The 17,275-nt window shown below is 35.8% G+C and overlaps 1 protein-coding gene across 2 annotated transcripts; it reads right to left on the reverse strand.

Moving 5' to 3' along the window:
- Window positions 1-3,397: 3,397 nt before the first annotated feature.
- OR5K1 (olfactory receptor, family 5, subfamily K, member 1) lies at window positions 3,398-11,012 on the reverse strand. Of its 2 annotated transcripts, XM_077990220.1 has the most exons (2): window positions 10,906-11,012; window positions 3,398-6,756 (listed from the first exon to the last, which is right to left on the reverse strand). In XM_077990220.1, exon 2 carries the CDS (start codon window positions 6,743-6,745, stop codon window positions 5,819-5,821), a length of 927 nt encoding a protein of 308 aa, XP_077846346.1. In that variant the 5' UTR covers window positions 6,746-6,756; window positions 10,906-11,012; the 3' UTR covers window positions 3,398-5,818.
- Between the last annotated feature and the right edge of the window lie 6,263 nt (window positions 11,013-17,275).

The following is a 17,275-nucleotide window of genomic DNA, read 5'->3' on the forward strand; positions in this document are numbered from 1 at the left end:
AAATGGTTCCAAAAGATAAAGAAAGAAGGAATCCTCCTTAAATTATTCTATGGAGCCAGTATCATCCTAATACCCAAACCATGACAAAAAAAAAAGAAAACTACAGACCAATATCCATGGTGAACATAGACGCAAAAATCCTCAACAAAATACTAGCTAACCAAATCCAACAGCATATCAAAAAGATAATCCACCACAATCAAGTGAGTTTTGTACCAGTGATGCAGAAATGGTTTGACACATGCAAGCAATTAATGTGATACATCACATAAACAAAATTAAGAACATAACTCATATGATCATCTCAATAGATGCAGAAAAAGCATTTGACAAAATCCAGCATCCCTTTATTATTAAAACCCTCAGCAAAATCGGCACAGAAGAGACATACCTTAAGGTAATAAAAGCCATCTATGACAAACCCACAGCCAACATTATACTGAATGAGGAAAAGTTGAAAGCATTCCCCTGAGAGCTGGAAAAAGACAAGGTTGCCCACTTTCACCACTTCTATTCAACACGGTACTAGAAGTTCTAGCCAGAGCAATCAGATAAGAGAAATAAATAACGGACATCCAAATCAGTAAAGAGGAAGTCAAACTGTTGCTGTTCACTGATGATGTGATCATATACCTAGAAAACCCTAAAGACTCCTCCAAAAAGTACCTAGATCTGATAAATGAATTCAGTAATGTTTCAGGATACAAAATTAATGTACATAAATCAGTAGCACTGCTATACGCTGACAGCGACCAAGATGAAACTCAAATCAAGAACTCAACCTCTTTTATAATAGCAAGAACAAAAACAAAACAAAATAAGCAAACAAAAAACCACTTAGGAACATACTTAATCAAGGAGGTGAAAGACCTCTACAAAACTGCAAAACGCTGCTGAAAGAAATAATAGATGACAGAAATAAATGGAAACACATCCCATGCTCATGGATGGGTAGAATCAATATTGTGGAAATGACCATACTGCCAAAAGCAATCTACAAATTCAATGCAATTCCCATCAAAATACCACCATCATTCTTCACAAAATTAGAAAAAACAATGCTAAAATTCATATAGATACAAGAAAGAGCTGGCATAACCAAAGCAAGACTAAGCAAAAGGAACAAACTTGGTGGCATCACATTACCTGACTTCAAACTATACTATAAGGCTATAGTCACCAAAACAGAATGGTACTGGTATGAAAATAAGCACATAGACCAATGGAACAAAATGAAGAACCCGGAAATAATGCCAATACTTACAGTCAACTGATCTTTGACAAAGCAAAGAAAAACATAAAGTGGGTTAAGGACACCCTATTCAACAAATGGTGCTGGGTTAATTAGCAAGTCCCATGTAAAAGATTGAAACTGGATCCTCATCTCTTGGTTATACAAAAATGCATCAATATGCATCAAAGACTTAAATCTAAGATCTGAAACTATAAAAATTCGATTCTAGAAAATAACATCAGAAAAATTCTTCTAGATGTTGGCTTAGGCAAAGACTTCATGACCAAGAACCCAAAGCAAATGCAACAAAAATAAAGATAAATAGATGGCACTTAATTAAACTAAAAATCTTCTGTACAGCAAAAGAAATAATCAGCAGCCTAAACAGATGACCCACAGAGTGGGAGAAAATTTTCACAACTTTGCATCCAACAAAGGACTAATATCCAAAATCTACAAAGAACTCAAACAAATCAATAAGAAAAAAAAATAATACCATTAAAGTGGGCTAAGGAATAGATAATTCTCAAAAGAAGATATAAAAGTAGCCATCAAACATATGAAAAAATGCTCGACGTCACTAATTATCAGGGAAATGCAAATTAAAACCACATTGGGATACCACCTTACACCTGCAAGACTGCCCATAATTTAAAAGTAAAAAAATATTAGCATGGATGTGGTGAAAAGGGAACACTTGGCATGGATGTGGTGAAAAGGGAACACTTATGCACTGCTGGTGGGAATGTAAACTAGTACAACCACTATGGAAAACAGTATGGAGATTCCTTAATGAACTAAAAGTAGATCTACCATTTGATCTAGCAATCCCACTATTGTGTATCCACCCAGAGGAAAAGAAGTCATTATATAAAAAAGACACTTGCACACACATTTACAGCGGCATAATTCACAATAGCAAAAATATGAAAACAGCCCAAATGCCCATCAATCAACAAATAAAGAAAATGTATACCATTGAATACTACTGAGCCATAAAAAGGAAACAAATAATGACTTTCACAGCAATCTAAATGGAGTTGAAGACCCTTATTCTAAGTGCAGTAACTCAGGAATGGAAAACCAAGCATCATATGTTCTCACTTATAAGTGGGGGCTAATCTATGAGGATGGAAAGTCATTTGAATGATACAATGGACTTAAGGGACTCAGGTGGAAGGGTGGGAGGGGAGTGAAGGATAAAAGACTACAAATTGGATACAGTGTACACTGCTCCAGTGATGGGTACATCAAAATCTCAAAAATCACCACTAAAGAACTTATCAATGTAACCAAATTCCACCTGTTCCCCCAATACCTATTGAAATAAAAATAAAGTAGAAATACCTACAAATTAACCCAAATGTTAATATTTGTATACATGATGAGGCAAAATTATGATACTAACTGATGAGTCAACAGGAAGATTCACGTTATCGTGTCATTCAATATGCCAGTTCCTGAAGTGACAATGCTGTCTAGGCAAGTAAGAATCGTCAGAACACAAATACTCCTAAGTGAACCGACAACTTCTAGAATTACTTTCCTCTTAACCATTTCTCCTTGCTTCACTATAGTGTCTATCTTCAGCCATTGTTCCAATATATCACCCACTAATTTTCTGATATAGTTAAATATGCTTGAACTTTAGTGTGAAATGATCATGAGAAAGAAGTGATCAGTTTCATGAAGTTGATGAAAATTGTGTTGGATTGCCACTTGAATGAAATGTAAAGGACATATTGAGAAATATGTCCTTGCAGACATGACAAATAGGTCCTTGCAGACATAAAACAATTAAAATGGAAAAAAGAACAAACGAGAAAAATATAAACAAATTCAAAAGAGAAAAATTTGTACAATAAAGAAGTGATGCCCCTGTGGTGTCACCGACCGTTTTTAAAAAAATCAATCTATTATTATTGTAATTATAATTGCTATTATTCCTTGAAGTAAAATGTTAAATAAAGGTTGTTTTGAATTTTCATACTTTAATTTTCTGAAAAATAACATCAAGGAAAATCCTTGATATTTGATTCAGTCTTTTTAAAATTTTTAAAAATTAAGGACACATTTGTGATCATAACTAAACTTTGGTTAAGGATGAGATAAAACATTTATAATTTTTAATTTTATTTTTCAAAATGTTGTTTTAAACATGTCTGTTTTTCTCTGCATATCATAAAATGAGTTGAGATTTTAAAAATATTGATTTTATCAGATATTTTTCTCCCATAACCAGTAATTCTCAGATAAAGCCTGCCTGTAATTCTGTCTTACCCAATGACTATACCTGCCATTTCAGACAGCAGCCAGGGCAATCACATTTATTGATATAACAGAAGGAGGCCAGAGTCACACAATAGTGTTATCCTCACTTTTTTAAAATTTCTGAGCATACCTTTGATATTCCAGACAGAGAGAATAGATTAAGACAGAATCTCATTTTTGAGTCCAATTTTATTTCATAAAAGTACATTCAGGAAACATTTGTAATGATGTGAAAACTAAGTATCATCCTAGAATTAAGGATTCAGTCAGTTGGGAAAAAAGCAACGTCAGAAGGGAAGAGTCGGTGTTGCCTGGAAAGGGTTCTGTGGTTTCAATTCCCAGGGGGTGTCCTGGCATGGGAGTGGGGTGACAATTGCTCAGGGAGGTTTGGTGACCTATGTGCAAAAGGGACCTTCAAAAGGGACCCATGTAAGCTTTCAAAATCCTACATTGTAGTGGTGTTGTGTAGCATCGGAAGTGCAAAAATGATGCATTTCAACATTTCCTGGACTCATTGGGAAGAGGTCAAAAGAATTTACTCAGAAATTAGCACAGCAAGAGTAAAAGAGAGAGAGCCAGCCAACCCAAAGCCTTGTGGGTTGGATAAATAGACATTTTAGCTGAAAATCAATATAGCCTGAGGAGTAGACATGGATGTAGATACCTGAAGTGATAGTGGCATGAAGAAATAACCAGAGGGTCAAATAGGTTCAAACATCTCACAGAATCATAGCTTGGACAGAGCTCATATATAATCTGGTACCTGTGCTCAGTACCATGATACCAGGCAAGGACCTATACACTTATATGCAACGAAGGAAGAGTGTAGGTAGTGTTGGGTAAATCCTAAATTGATGGAATTTAATTTGAAACAAACAAGATCTTCACATGTCCGAGTATAACTGGAATGAACTAGGTTAGATTTTCTTGGAGGTTACAAAGAAAAACTAGGTGGTTACATTTTTGTGTTGATGAGTTAGGGAATTGGAAATGCATCTGCTCTCCTATTACTTTTTCTGTACAGACTCAGCATATTGATTTTTCCTGTGATGCCAGCGTCTGGTGGCTGGTTAGCCTGGAGCACTTGACAATTGCTTTCTGGGAAGTTAGGCAGGTCCTCAGAGCAAGAGGTGGAAGGGAGATTTTTTTCTATTATGTGACATAGGTCCTTCTTAATCCAGAAGTTAGTAATAAAAATTGTGGCAATATTCCATTATTTAAGAAGATGGAAAAACTGGCATTTTTTGTAACTGATATGACCCAACACCCAGAACCATGCCTACCTGTAGCAGGATTTCAATAAGTATATGTTGAGTGAATAATTGGAAAGTAATTTTTAAAATGATATTACATTAAAGTCATTACTCTACCCACAAACCCAACTTCAGGTTTTGCAATAGTGAAAAGAAAAAAAAATTAGATAAGCCCTACCTACTGTTTAACAATGCTATGTTTTACATTTCTATATATAATATACCTAGGGTAGTGTCTCTATGGTTGAAGCTTTTCCTCACCTCTCAGCTAGGAGCACGGAGACATTGCGCCTAACTCACTGACAGAGCAGCTCTTCAAATCCTACATGAGGTTTGAACGGTTTTTCTGGAAGTTTATGTTATGGTATCTTTATGCAGGTAGATGTGAGAGTAGATAGAACTCTCTTAATGTAGCTTATCTTGAAAATTGACATTCTGTGTTTAATATTTAACTCAATAATAATTTAAATTTGGAAATCTGATATTCACTATTATTTGACAGCTTCGTTTTCCCAATACTTCCTTTCTAACTACAGTAATGTCCCCATAATGCTATTAAAATTGATTTCTCAAAATTCGCTTGCCACAATTTTGTTGCTCATGGATGTAAGTGATTTTACTGGTTGACCATCACATGATCTTAAGCCCTTTCAGTTTAACCATAATGCTCATGCTCTAAGCTATTAAAATAGTTTATCTAGTTATCAATGCTTAATGGAATGGTCCTTTCAACTTGTAACTTCCAGTTTTGCTGTGTTCTTTTGGATGCTTACCATCCTTGATGCCAACACAGACCAAGAGCTTGACAACATACTGCGCTGTTACTTGAATGAGCTCAAAATTAGAATTTCATTTTTGTTATTTTGAATTTTTACCACAGTTGACTCTTTTGTTTGTATATTCTACCCTTACCTATTGCCACTTAATTTGAAAGTTTTATTATATATTCAAATTTACTTATAATTTGTGCATTTTCTCTGTGTAATTTCATATGGATGTTTTTGCTGCATTTAAATCATTAAGCTATAGTGGATGTCACTTGTTTCCATCTTTCTTGAGATTATTTCTTCATCAGAATTTTTCTTAAGACACTTATTACTTCCCTATTTCTCAGGCTATAAATGAAAGGATTTAGTAAGGGAACTACTATTGTAAATAAAATGGCAGCTGATATATCTTTATCCCCTTCTTCGAGCAAATTTGGTCTAACGTACATGAAGAAAAGAGACCCATAGAATAATGAAACTGACAAAAAGTGGGATGCACAGGTAGAAAAGGCTTTGGCCCTTCCCTCTTTGGATTTCATTCTGAAAATAGTAAGAAGAATATAGAGATAAGATATTAAGACACTACCTATGGTAAAGACTTGAACTGAACCTGAGAAGATGAATAGAACCAGTTCATTGATATAAGGATCAACACGAGAGAGTCTATACAAGGGAAGAATGTCACAGTAAAAGTGGTTGATGTGATTCGATCCACAGAAAACTAACCTAAATACAAGCCCTACATGAATCATGGAATGCAGGTTTCCAGCTATGAAGGCCCCTGTGGTCATCTGAATGCAGAGTTTCTTGGACATCATGATGTGGTACTGCAGTGGGCTGCATATAGCCACATAGCGGTCATAGGCCATTGCCGCCAGAAGAAAGCAGTCTGCAGTTTCCACAGTGCAGAGAAAATAAAACTGTACTGTACATTCATAGAGGGAAATCCTTTTGTCCTCAGAAAAGAAGTTCTCTAACATTTTGGGGGTAATGGCACAGGCACAGCAAGAATCCACAAGAGCCAGGTTTCCCAGAAAGATGTACATTGGTGTGTGAAATCGACGGTGGGTAAATATCAGTGCCATCATACCAATATTCCCCACCATGGTGATCAGATAGATGGCAAAGAACACCACAAACAGCAGAGTCTTCAGCTCTGGGTGATCTGTAAACCCCGTGAGGATAAACTCATTTTTCATGGTATGATTTTCTTCAGCCATTCCTGACTTGTCTGAAAAACAGTTGTGGAGAAATAAGGCACTAATTTATAATATGCCACAACTATTGAGGTCTCTTTGGCTTAAAGGAAGGAGAGCATCTTCCACAATGCTTCCTCATGTTGCCTGGACTTTGGTGCATGCCCCGTTCATGGGGAGAATGAATTTCGTAAAGAATTACCTCTTTGGCTAGTGATGAAATATATTTTCAGTACCCTTTAAAATCATTTTTAAACCATTTTAATGGTACCTAATAGTAGCTTTTCAGTCCTCTCTGTCCTTCCACCCTCCACCGTCAAGTAGGCCCCAGTGTCTGTAGTTCCATTCTTTCCGTTCATGTGTACTCCGTGTTTAGCTCTCACTTATAAGTGAGAACATGCAATACTTGGTTTTCTGTTCCTCCATTAGTTTGCCTAGGATAATGGCCTCCAGCTCTGTCCATGTTGCTACAAAGGACATGATCTCATTCTTTCTTATGGCTGCACAGTATTCCATGGTGTGTATGTAACACATTTTCTTTATCCAGTCAATTGTTGATGGGCATTTAGGTTGATTCCATGTCTCTGCTATTGTGAATATTTCCAGCACATTTTGAGGAAGAAAAACATCAGATTATCTTCACAAAGATGGCTTTTGAGGTCTTCACAGAAAGATCCAGAGAACAACACTTCTCTATATGGGTTAAGTAAAGCTGATCCATAGTTTAAATATCAGCAATTGGTATCAACGTTCCCAAAAATTTCAATGAATATATATGTACTGATTAACAAGGTTGTTTAAAAGACTATTTTTATATGCCAATGTTAATAGCAGCATTATTCATAATAGCCAAAAAGTGGAAACAACCCAAATGTCCAAGGATGATGAAAAAATAAATGGTGATATATACATACAATGGAACACTATTCAACCCTAAAAAGGGATGAGATTCTGACTTGTTACAACATGGATCAACCTTGGGGACATAATGCTAACTGAAATAAGCTAGTCAAAAGAGGACCAATATTCTATTACTCCATTTACAGGTACCTAGAGTAGTCAAATTTATAGACAGAATATAGAGTGGTGGTTGTCAGTGGGAGGTGGGAACGGGGAGCTATTTCTTATTGGTTACAGAGTTTCAGTTTGGGAAGATAAATAAAGTTCTAGATGAGTAGTGGTGATGACTGTATTAATACAACAATGCAAATGTACTTAATTCTATTGAACTACACTCTTAAATATGGCTAAGATGATAAATTTTTTGTTATGTATTTTCTACCACAATAAAAAATTTAAATGCCTATTTTGAGTTGTATATTCTTAGTAATTTACTATCTCAAATACTACTGGAGTGTACACTTAAACATAACATGCTTTGGAAACAGGCTATTTTTAAGGTATTTGTACCCCTCTGGGGTAGGGAGGAAAAGGGATGTGGGTGGAAGTGGGGAGGAGACAGAGAGATTAGGGGAAATGAGAAAAAATGCCTATACTAGAAACCATCCAGGTTATTTATATACAATTTATGCATACAATGTAAAATTATTCATGTGTGCATGAAATTCAAATGCCATCAAAAATTCAAGAAAAGGGTTAAAAGTTGACAAATTTATTTATGTAAGTATATATCAAAAATCATGAATAAAAATCAAGCATCAAACAAAAACTAGGAGACTGGAATAAATAGGATATTGTTTCTCTAGTTGTATTTTAGGAAGGAATCAGTACACATAATCACTAGAAAACAGGTCAATGGCAGGAACAGAAAAATCTGAAGGAAATATAATTTTTTACAAATTAAAAATTTTTAACTTCATTACTAATCAGAGAAACATAATTTGAAATAGCTACAAGGTTATATTTATTTTGTCTATTAAAATGGCAAGATGTTTTAAAAAAGAAATGATCGTATATAGTGGTAGCCAAAATTGGTGCAATTATTGGAAAATAATTTGTAATAAATTAAAGAAACTCTTAAACATTCACATCCTTTGGCCAATAATAATGAATTGACCAAAGAGAAATAATTAGCATCTCCCACAAAGATTAACATAATTGTAATTTCATTCATAATCATAAAAAAATTCAAAACACCTGAAAGTGGTGGTATAACCATTTAGTCAGTTAGATGAAATAAATGTGAATCATTCACCTGATGACATATTGTACAATCATTAAAAATACTGTTTACCTTGGAGATTATTGTAATGATAAAATAGATAGAAATATGTTACATAAAAAACAAAATAGAAAGTTTTATAAACAAAATAATTGCAATTTCCAAATAAATGCTTACATATGAAGGTTAAACAGTAGCATGAAAATGCATCATAATAGTACTAGTTTTTTCTATGCAATAAAATCAGAGGTCAACTATTTCTCTCCTTTATATTTTCCTCCATTTCAAATTGTCTGCAATGGCTATTGCTTCAATAATCAGCAAAGAAATTTTTTATTAAGCAAATAAAATGGCATGCTTTTAGGTCTGCAGTGTTTTATAACTTGATTAAGTCCACAATAATCATGGGAATTTAACTAATGTTTTCTGCATTTTACAATTCTGCTGTGAATAATGTTATAATGGATTCATTGAGCAGCTGCCTACTCCACTTTTATGATAATGGCATCACCAGTTATAAATAATAGTAATTTGCTGGCAATCCTGCATCTCAAACTATTCAGGCATCTGTTCATATCATGTGGTAATGCAATCTTAAGGTCACCTCCTCTATGGAAGCAGTATCTCTTTGGTGTTAACTTTTACTCTTTCAAATGTCATGTGTTTTCATTGTATTCCTAGATTCTGGGGTGTTCACATTTATTAAAATTTTGGGATTTTTAAAAATCTTCATTATCTACTCATTATATGTACTTATAGACAAAGAGTTCTTACCTATTGGGGAGCATTTTGTTTCAATCTACCTTATTTATCTTTGTTACTTTGGGAATCATTTATTAATTGAGCTGATAGTTATTGGATGCTTGCTTTATGCTACCTACTTGCTTTGAAAGGTTAACTGACCCTCCTAGATATTTCTAGATAGACAGTTTTCTGGGTATTCATTAACCACAACTATACTCCAAAGTTTGGGAACAGAGGAAAACCATTTTGGAAAGATAAAAAAAGATCTCTTCTTTTTGGTTTCTGAAAATATTACTAACTTTCAAATCTCAGATTACTTGAAGATGATGTATATATACATATTATATATATTTTAAATTTATTTTTTGAAACAAGGTCTTACTCTGTTGCCCAGGCTAGAGTGCAGAGGTACAATCTTGGTTCACTGCAACCTCCACCTCCCAGGTTCAACAGATTCTCCTGCCTCTGCCTCCCAAGTATGAAATTATAGGCATGTGCCACCCACCTGGCTATTTATTTTTTGTATTTTCAGTAGAGGCAGAGTTTCACCATGTTAGCAAGGCTAGTCTCAAATTCCTGACCTCAAGTGATCCTCCCGCCTCAGCCTCCCAAAGTGCTGAGATTACAGGCATGAGCCACTGCACCCAGCTGATGTAACTTTAAGATCAATATTTTTAAAATAACATTTGAAACTTATGTAATTTGAATAACTTTTTCATTAACTGCCTTGCCCTTGCCAGCTTGAAGTTATATAATATAAAATTTCCTTCAGTTCATCCATTTGTCTATTGGCCAGATAGAAATAAATTTTACGATGATATTTTATTTCTCTAAGAATAAAAAAGAAACAAGAACATTCCCCAAAATTATATTGGGGTTTGAAAGACTGGTTTGAAATTATAGTCTTTACTCATATAATTTGTTTAATACATAGGAATGCCCAACACAAAAATTTTAAACACTATTTCATTGTAGAGGTTAATAATTCATTTCATCAAGTTTATAAGTAATAGGACAAACTACATTATTCAAATGAGTTTCAAAGTCTTCATTAATGTATTCTGTTATTACTAAATATGTGTGCTTTTATCTCTTGGTATAAATTTAGGCTCCTAATAATTTCAGAAGTGATACAAATGAATGATAGTCATTTGCTTAAAGCTTACACAATAGACTTCAGATTTAAAAAATAATTTAAAGATCTTAAAACATTGAAAAATTAGAGTTTTAAGAAAAAAAAACCTTAAATAACTTAGAGAAAAAAATGTTTTATGTGATTAATATTTCTAGCAAAAATAAATTTTAAATTCTTTCTCACCTGAATTTTCCCTGCTAAGAGTTTTAGAGGGGCCAGTTGGTTGCCTGATAACAGTTTTTAAAGTAGATCCCACAATTAAGCTCTATCTTCTTGATCATTTGGGAGAATAGTTCTACAAAGAGGTTGATGCCAATATTTATGTCACCGGTAGAGAATGGTTCAGATATTTGAAATAATTCTAAAGGGATTTAGTTGGCATTGACTTCAGAGCACGGCCTGAGAGACCTAATCCTTTGAACATCAGAGACTTACTAAATTGGAAGAGCACATTCTGAGAGACGTAATCCTCTGAACATCACAGACCGTACTCCTCTGACACCTACAGAGTAAGGCAAATTCCAATTTCTAAACAAATTTTAAGAGCCATGTTTTGGGCACACATTTACCTATGTAACAAACCTGCACGTCCTACACATGTTTCTGGAACTTAAAATAAAATTTAAAGAAAACAGAAATGTTTTAATTTTTATTCATTTGAGTTTATACTACTTACCCTTACCACCAATCTGAACATAAGATCCTTAGTGAGAAGAAAACATTCCCACTGCAATAGTCAGCCAAGGCTTCATGGAGGAAGTGGGAACTGAGCTAGGATTGGGTGCCTCAGAGAGATTGCTTGCTGAGATCAGAAGATGAAAGCAGCACCTTTCCCACCTCTTTTTAATGGCAGTATTTAGTTTGTAGAATCTTCCATTGACATTTCATTCATAGTGTCGGTAACTTTATACCTTAGTTACTAAACTTTAGAAAATTTCTTCCAAATCCAGAAGCAGCTGCATGAAAGCCTTCTTGCTTCATAATGCCACCTCGCTTTCAGGACTCTCCCATCATTTTGAATTTTTTTTTTGGTCATTGTTTGTTTGTTTTTTTGACGGAGTTTTGCTCTTGTTGCCCAAGCTGGAGTGCAGTGGCGTGATCTCGGCTCACCGCAACGTCTGCCTCCCGGGTTCAAGCGATTCTCCTGCCTCAGCCTCCCGAGTAGCTGGGATTACAGGCATGCACCACCATGCCTGGCTAATTTTGTATTTTCAGTAGAGATGGGGTTTCTGCATGTTGGTCAGGCTGGTCATGAACTGCCGACCTTAGGTGATCCGCCCGCCTCAGCCTCCCAAAGTGCTGGGATTACAGGCGTGAGCGACCACGCCCGACCCTTTTATGGTGTTATGACTCCTACTGATTAATTGATTGCCCACCAATTTCAAGTCTCCATTTGTTTAGGAGAGCTTATCAGGATTCACTGGGGGAAAACCTCCACCAGATGAAGAATGATGAATATTGCTCTGACCCAGGAAATAATGTAGGATCAGTGAAAAGATTCATAGGAGTCAGTGAAAAAAATCATGTAACTCATTTCTTGTTACTCTAATTTTCCTACAAATTTATGAAAACTTTTATGCTTTCTTTACAATTATGAAAAGTCCTTATATTCAGAACTACAAATCAGCTTCCACTTATTATGCCATTTATTCATGCATGCATGCAGTAAATACTATATGGTGCCTACTTGTTACCATCACAATTATAGATTCTGTTCTCATGGAACTTACATTCTAATCGAGGGAAGCAGGCAAGCAGATATAAATAAATACATGAAGAAGAAAAAAGCAGAAATTATTACATGCTATGCTGGGGGTAAGATAGGGTAGATGTGATAAACAATGACTGGGAGTTACTTTAGATACAATGATTAGAAAAAATGTTTAGGAAAAGGTAAGCAGTCAAGCTGAGACATGAGTAGGAAGAAGTCAGCCATGACAGATGAACATGGTAGGTTACGGAGGAGAGGTAGTGAAAATTCCTCAAGGCAGAAATCACCTATGCATATTTGAGGAACCCATAAAAGACCACAGTTGTTGGTGATGGGGTTGGAGAACTGATCTTTTTGGGTTTGTAACACAGATTACGAAATTTATATTTCATCTTTAGAGCTATGAGAAGCCTTGGGAGGGTATATTAATTTCCTATTGCTGCCCTAACAAATTATCACAAACTCAGTAGTTTAAAACAACAAAAATTTATTAGTTCACAGTTGTGCGGTTTAGAAGTCTGAAATATGTCTCACTGAGCTAAAACCAAGATGTTAGCAGGGCTGAGTTCTGTTTTGGAAGCTCTGGTGAGAAATTTACAGTCTTTACTTTTCCTAGATTCTAGAGTCTGCTCTTATTCCTTGGCTCATGGGCCCCCTTCTATCTTCAAACCCTGAAATGATTGGTTAAATTTTTTTCACATTTTCCAGCCAAAATGAATGGCTTAAGTAAAAAAAACAACAAAAAAATTTTCTCACACTGTATCTCATTTTGATTTAGACTCTTCTGCTTCTGTCTTCAACATGTAAAGAATTATTTTGGGCCCGTCTGGATAATTTTTTTATTTTAAAGTTAGCTGATTAGCCACTTAATTCCATCTGCAACACATTTGCAGTTTCCCAGGGTTAGAATGAGGTTATCTTTGGATGGCCATTATTCTGCCTGCCAAATGAGAGATTTTTCAAAGCAGAGAAATGACACACTATTATTACATTTTAAAAAGGAACATTGTATCAGTTTTTAATAAAGTGGATCAAGATGCATTTATTGAGTTGAAGGAGACTGGAAGAGGAATAATCTCTTTGGGGAAGTGAGGAGGTAAAAATATGAGTTCTACTTTATCCTTATTGTGTTTGAGATACCTATCAGTTATCTGAGTGGGGATGTCAAATAGGCAATTGAACATAAAAGACAAGGCTGCAGATTAGAGGTTATCAGCACATATAAAGTGCTAGAACTGAATGAGAACATCTAGGTGCAGTAAGAAGGTAGAAAAGAGAAGGGTGACTGGTCAAGAGCCCTCTGGGTCTCTACAATTTAGACTAGACCACATTGTCTAGCAATGGCCTGGTGGGAGGAAAATTCAGTGGTATAGAAGTTACAGGAAGTACCCTAAAACGGATGAAGCCAGAAAGCCAAGTTATAGAGCTTCACATTTCTTTAGTTGATCTCAAATAAATTTGTCAAGGTTCTGACTCCATTAAATCTGAGTTTCAGGAAAACAACTTTGTGTTTGACTCATTGCTTTATTCTTTATGCTACATTTTACACGTTAATATGACATAGATGAGAAATCAATAAACAAATATTATATTGAGTGCCTTTTATGTAGCACAAAAGATTAAACCTATGAAATAAAAGTAGCTTTAAACTGAGATTGTTATAAAACAACAACAAGAACTCAAACTGAATGTAATGAATATTGGTTTTCTTTTCTGATCATGTTTGCCGAAAAGTTCTTTAAGCTGATAACTTCAATAAAGTCTCAGGATACAAAATCAATGTGCTAAAATCACTAACACTTCTATACACCAACAGTCAATCCAAGAACCAAATCCCATTCACAACTGCCACGAAAATAATAACATATCTAGGAATACAGCTAACCAGGGAGGTGAAAGAGCTCCACAAAGAGAACTACAAAACACTGCTTAAAGCAATCAAAGATGACACAAACAAATAAAAAAAATCAATTTTCATGCATAGGAAGAATCAATACTGTTAAAATGGCCATGCTGTCCAAAGCAATTTATAGATTCAATGCTATTCCCATTAAACTGCCATTGACATTCTTCACAGAACTAGAAAAAAACCATTTTAAAATTCACATGGAGCCAAAAAAGAGCCTAAATAGATAAGGCAATCCTAAGCAAAAATAACAAAGCTGGAGGCATCATGCTATCTGACTTCAAATTATACTACAGGACTACAGTGACCAAAACAGCATGGTACTGGTACAAAAACAGACATGGAGACCAATGGAACAGAATAAAGAACCCAGAAATAAGGCCACACCTACAACTCTCTGATCTTGAACAAAACTGACCAAAACAAGCAATGGGGAAAGGACTCCTTATTCAAAAAATAGTGCTGGGAAAACTGGCTAGCCATATGCAGAAGATTGAAGCTGGACACCTTCCTTAAACCGTATACAAAAATCAACTCAAGGTGGATTAAAGACTTAAATGTAAAACCCAAAACTATAAAAATCTTGAAAGGCAATCTGGGCAATACCATTCTGGACATAGGAACAGACAGATTTCATGACAAAGATGCTAAAAGCAAAAGCAAAAATTGACAAACGGGATGTAATTAAACTAAAGGGCTTCTGCATAGCAAAAGAAACCATCAATAGAGTGAACAGGAAACCTACAGAATGTGAGAAAATATTTGCAAACTATGCATCTGACAAAGGTCTAATATCCAACTTCTATAAGGAACTTAAACAAATTTATGAGAGAAAAACAAACCCATTAAAAAGTGGGCAAAGGACATGAACAGACACTTTTCAAGAGAAGATGTCCATGAGGTCAACAAGCATATGAAAATAAGCTAAACATCACTGATCATCAGAGCAATGCAAATCAAAACCACAATGAAATACCATCTCACACCAGTCAGAATGGTTATTAAAAAGTAAAAAAACAAGGATGCTGGAGAGGTCGTGGAGAAAAAGGAACACTTTTACATTGTTGGCAGGAGTGTAAATTAGCTCAACCATTGTGGAAGACAGTGTGAAAATTCCTCGAAGACCAAGAGACAGAAACACCATTTGACCCAGGAATCCCATTGCTGGGTATATACCTGAGCTAATATAAATTTTTCTATCATTAACCTGCATATGTATGTTCATTGTAGCACTATTAACAATACTAAAAACATGGAATTAACCTGAATTCCCATGAATGTTAGACTGGATAAAGGAAATATGTTACATATATGCCATGGAATACTATGCAGCAATAAAAAATGAGATCACGTCCTTTGCAGAGACATGGATGGACCTGGAGGCCATTATCCTTAGCAAACTAAATGTAGGAACAGAAAAACAAATACCGTATGTTCTCTCTTATAAGTGGGAGCTAAACGATGAGAACACATGGACATGTAGAGGGGAACAACACACATTGGGGTCTATTGGAAGGCGAAGGGTGGAGGGTAGGAGGTGGGAGGTGGGAGAGGATCAGGAAAAATAATGAATGGGTACTAGGTTTATACCTGGGTGATGAAATAATCTATACGACAAACCCCCATAACACAAGTTTGCCTATATAACAAACCTGTACATGTATCCTGAACTTAAAAAATAAATAAAAATAAATATTTGCTGGTTCTTTTTTTTTTTCTGAGACGGAGTCTTGCTCCGTCGCCCAGGCTGGAGCTGGTTCTTATTCCAGTGCCAAGCATAGTGACCACAAGCAATAGTAATTCAAGGCAGTGTGAAGCCCAATCTCTGCTTACTGTGACTTCTCAACGTATTGGGGAAGTGTTCACTTAAGCAAGTAATTAGAATGCAAAGTGATAAAATCTATAGTATCACAGATTCCTAACTACGGGAGGATGGATGGGGCATGACTTAACTTGCCTGGGGGAGTTAAGAAAATCTTTCTGTAAAAATAATTTCCTTTTCCATAATAAAATAACACTTTTAATTTTGCAGTAGAGAGCAAATCTCCATGTGAAAGGAGTTATGGGTCTTATAACCTCCAAACCTTTTCCCAGATACTCGTTTCCCCTTGGGGAAGTAGTCACACCTGCTGCCCAAACCATGGTGACCGCAAGAAGGCACTGCTCTTCCATTCACATTCACTCTCGCCAAGATGATCCCCGGTAGCAGAAGAGAGTAGGAAGGACCATTTACTAGATCTAGGAGATAACCACTGGAAACAAAATTCAGTAATATACAACCAGAAGAACAGTTCTTCTTCTTCTTTTTTTTTTTTTTTTTTTTTTTTTTGAGACAGAGTCTCGCTCTGTCGCTCTGTTGCCCAGGCTGGATGGAGTGCAGTGGCGCGATCTCGGCTCACTGCAAGCTCCACCTCCCGGGTTCACGCCATTCTCCTACCTTAATCTCCCAAGTAGCTGGAACTACAGGCGCCTGCCACCACGCCTGGCTAATTTTTTGTATTTTTTTTTTTTTCTTTAGTAGAGACAGGGTTTCACCATATTAACCAGGATGGTCTCGATCTCCTGACCTCGTGATCTGATTATAGGTATGAGCCATCGAGCCCGGCCTAGAAGAACAGTTCTTAACCCTTTCACCCTACTTAGAAAGCTGGCACCCTGGCAGGTGACATGACTTCATGACATACTCCCATGTGCCCCCGGGTTTTGAACAATTGCCCGTTAGTTAGCTAGCTAGCTGGCTCTGATTCCTCTTCATTTTCTCCCAGAGAGAGCATATTGTTTTGCAGAAGAGTGAGGAAGGTATCATTGAAGTAATCTGGAATCCACTATACTTTCTTTTTTCTTTTTTTTTTCCCCCTAGAGATGGAGTCTTGCTCTGTTGCCCAGACTGGAGTGCAGTGGTGCTATCTTGGCTCACTGCAACCTCCGCTTCCCCG

This window comes from Macaca mulatta, chromosome 2, assembly GCF_049350105.2.
Source record: "Macaca mulatta isolate MMU2019108-1 chromosome 2, T2T-MMU8v2.0, whole genome shotgun sequence".
Taxonomy (NCBI): Eukaryota; Metazoa; Chordata; class Mammalia; order Primates; family Cercopithecidae; genus Macaca; species Macaca mulatta.

Coding starts and splice junctions, on each gene's coding strand:
- OR5K1 (XM_077990220.1), bottom strand. CDS start 6,745: ATGGCTGAAGAAAATCATACCATGAAAAATGAGTTTATCCTCACGGGG.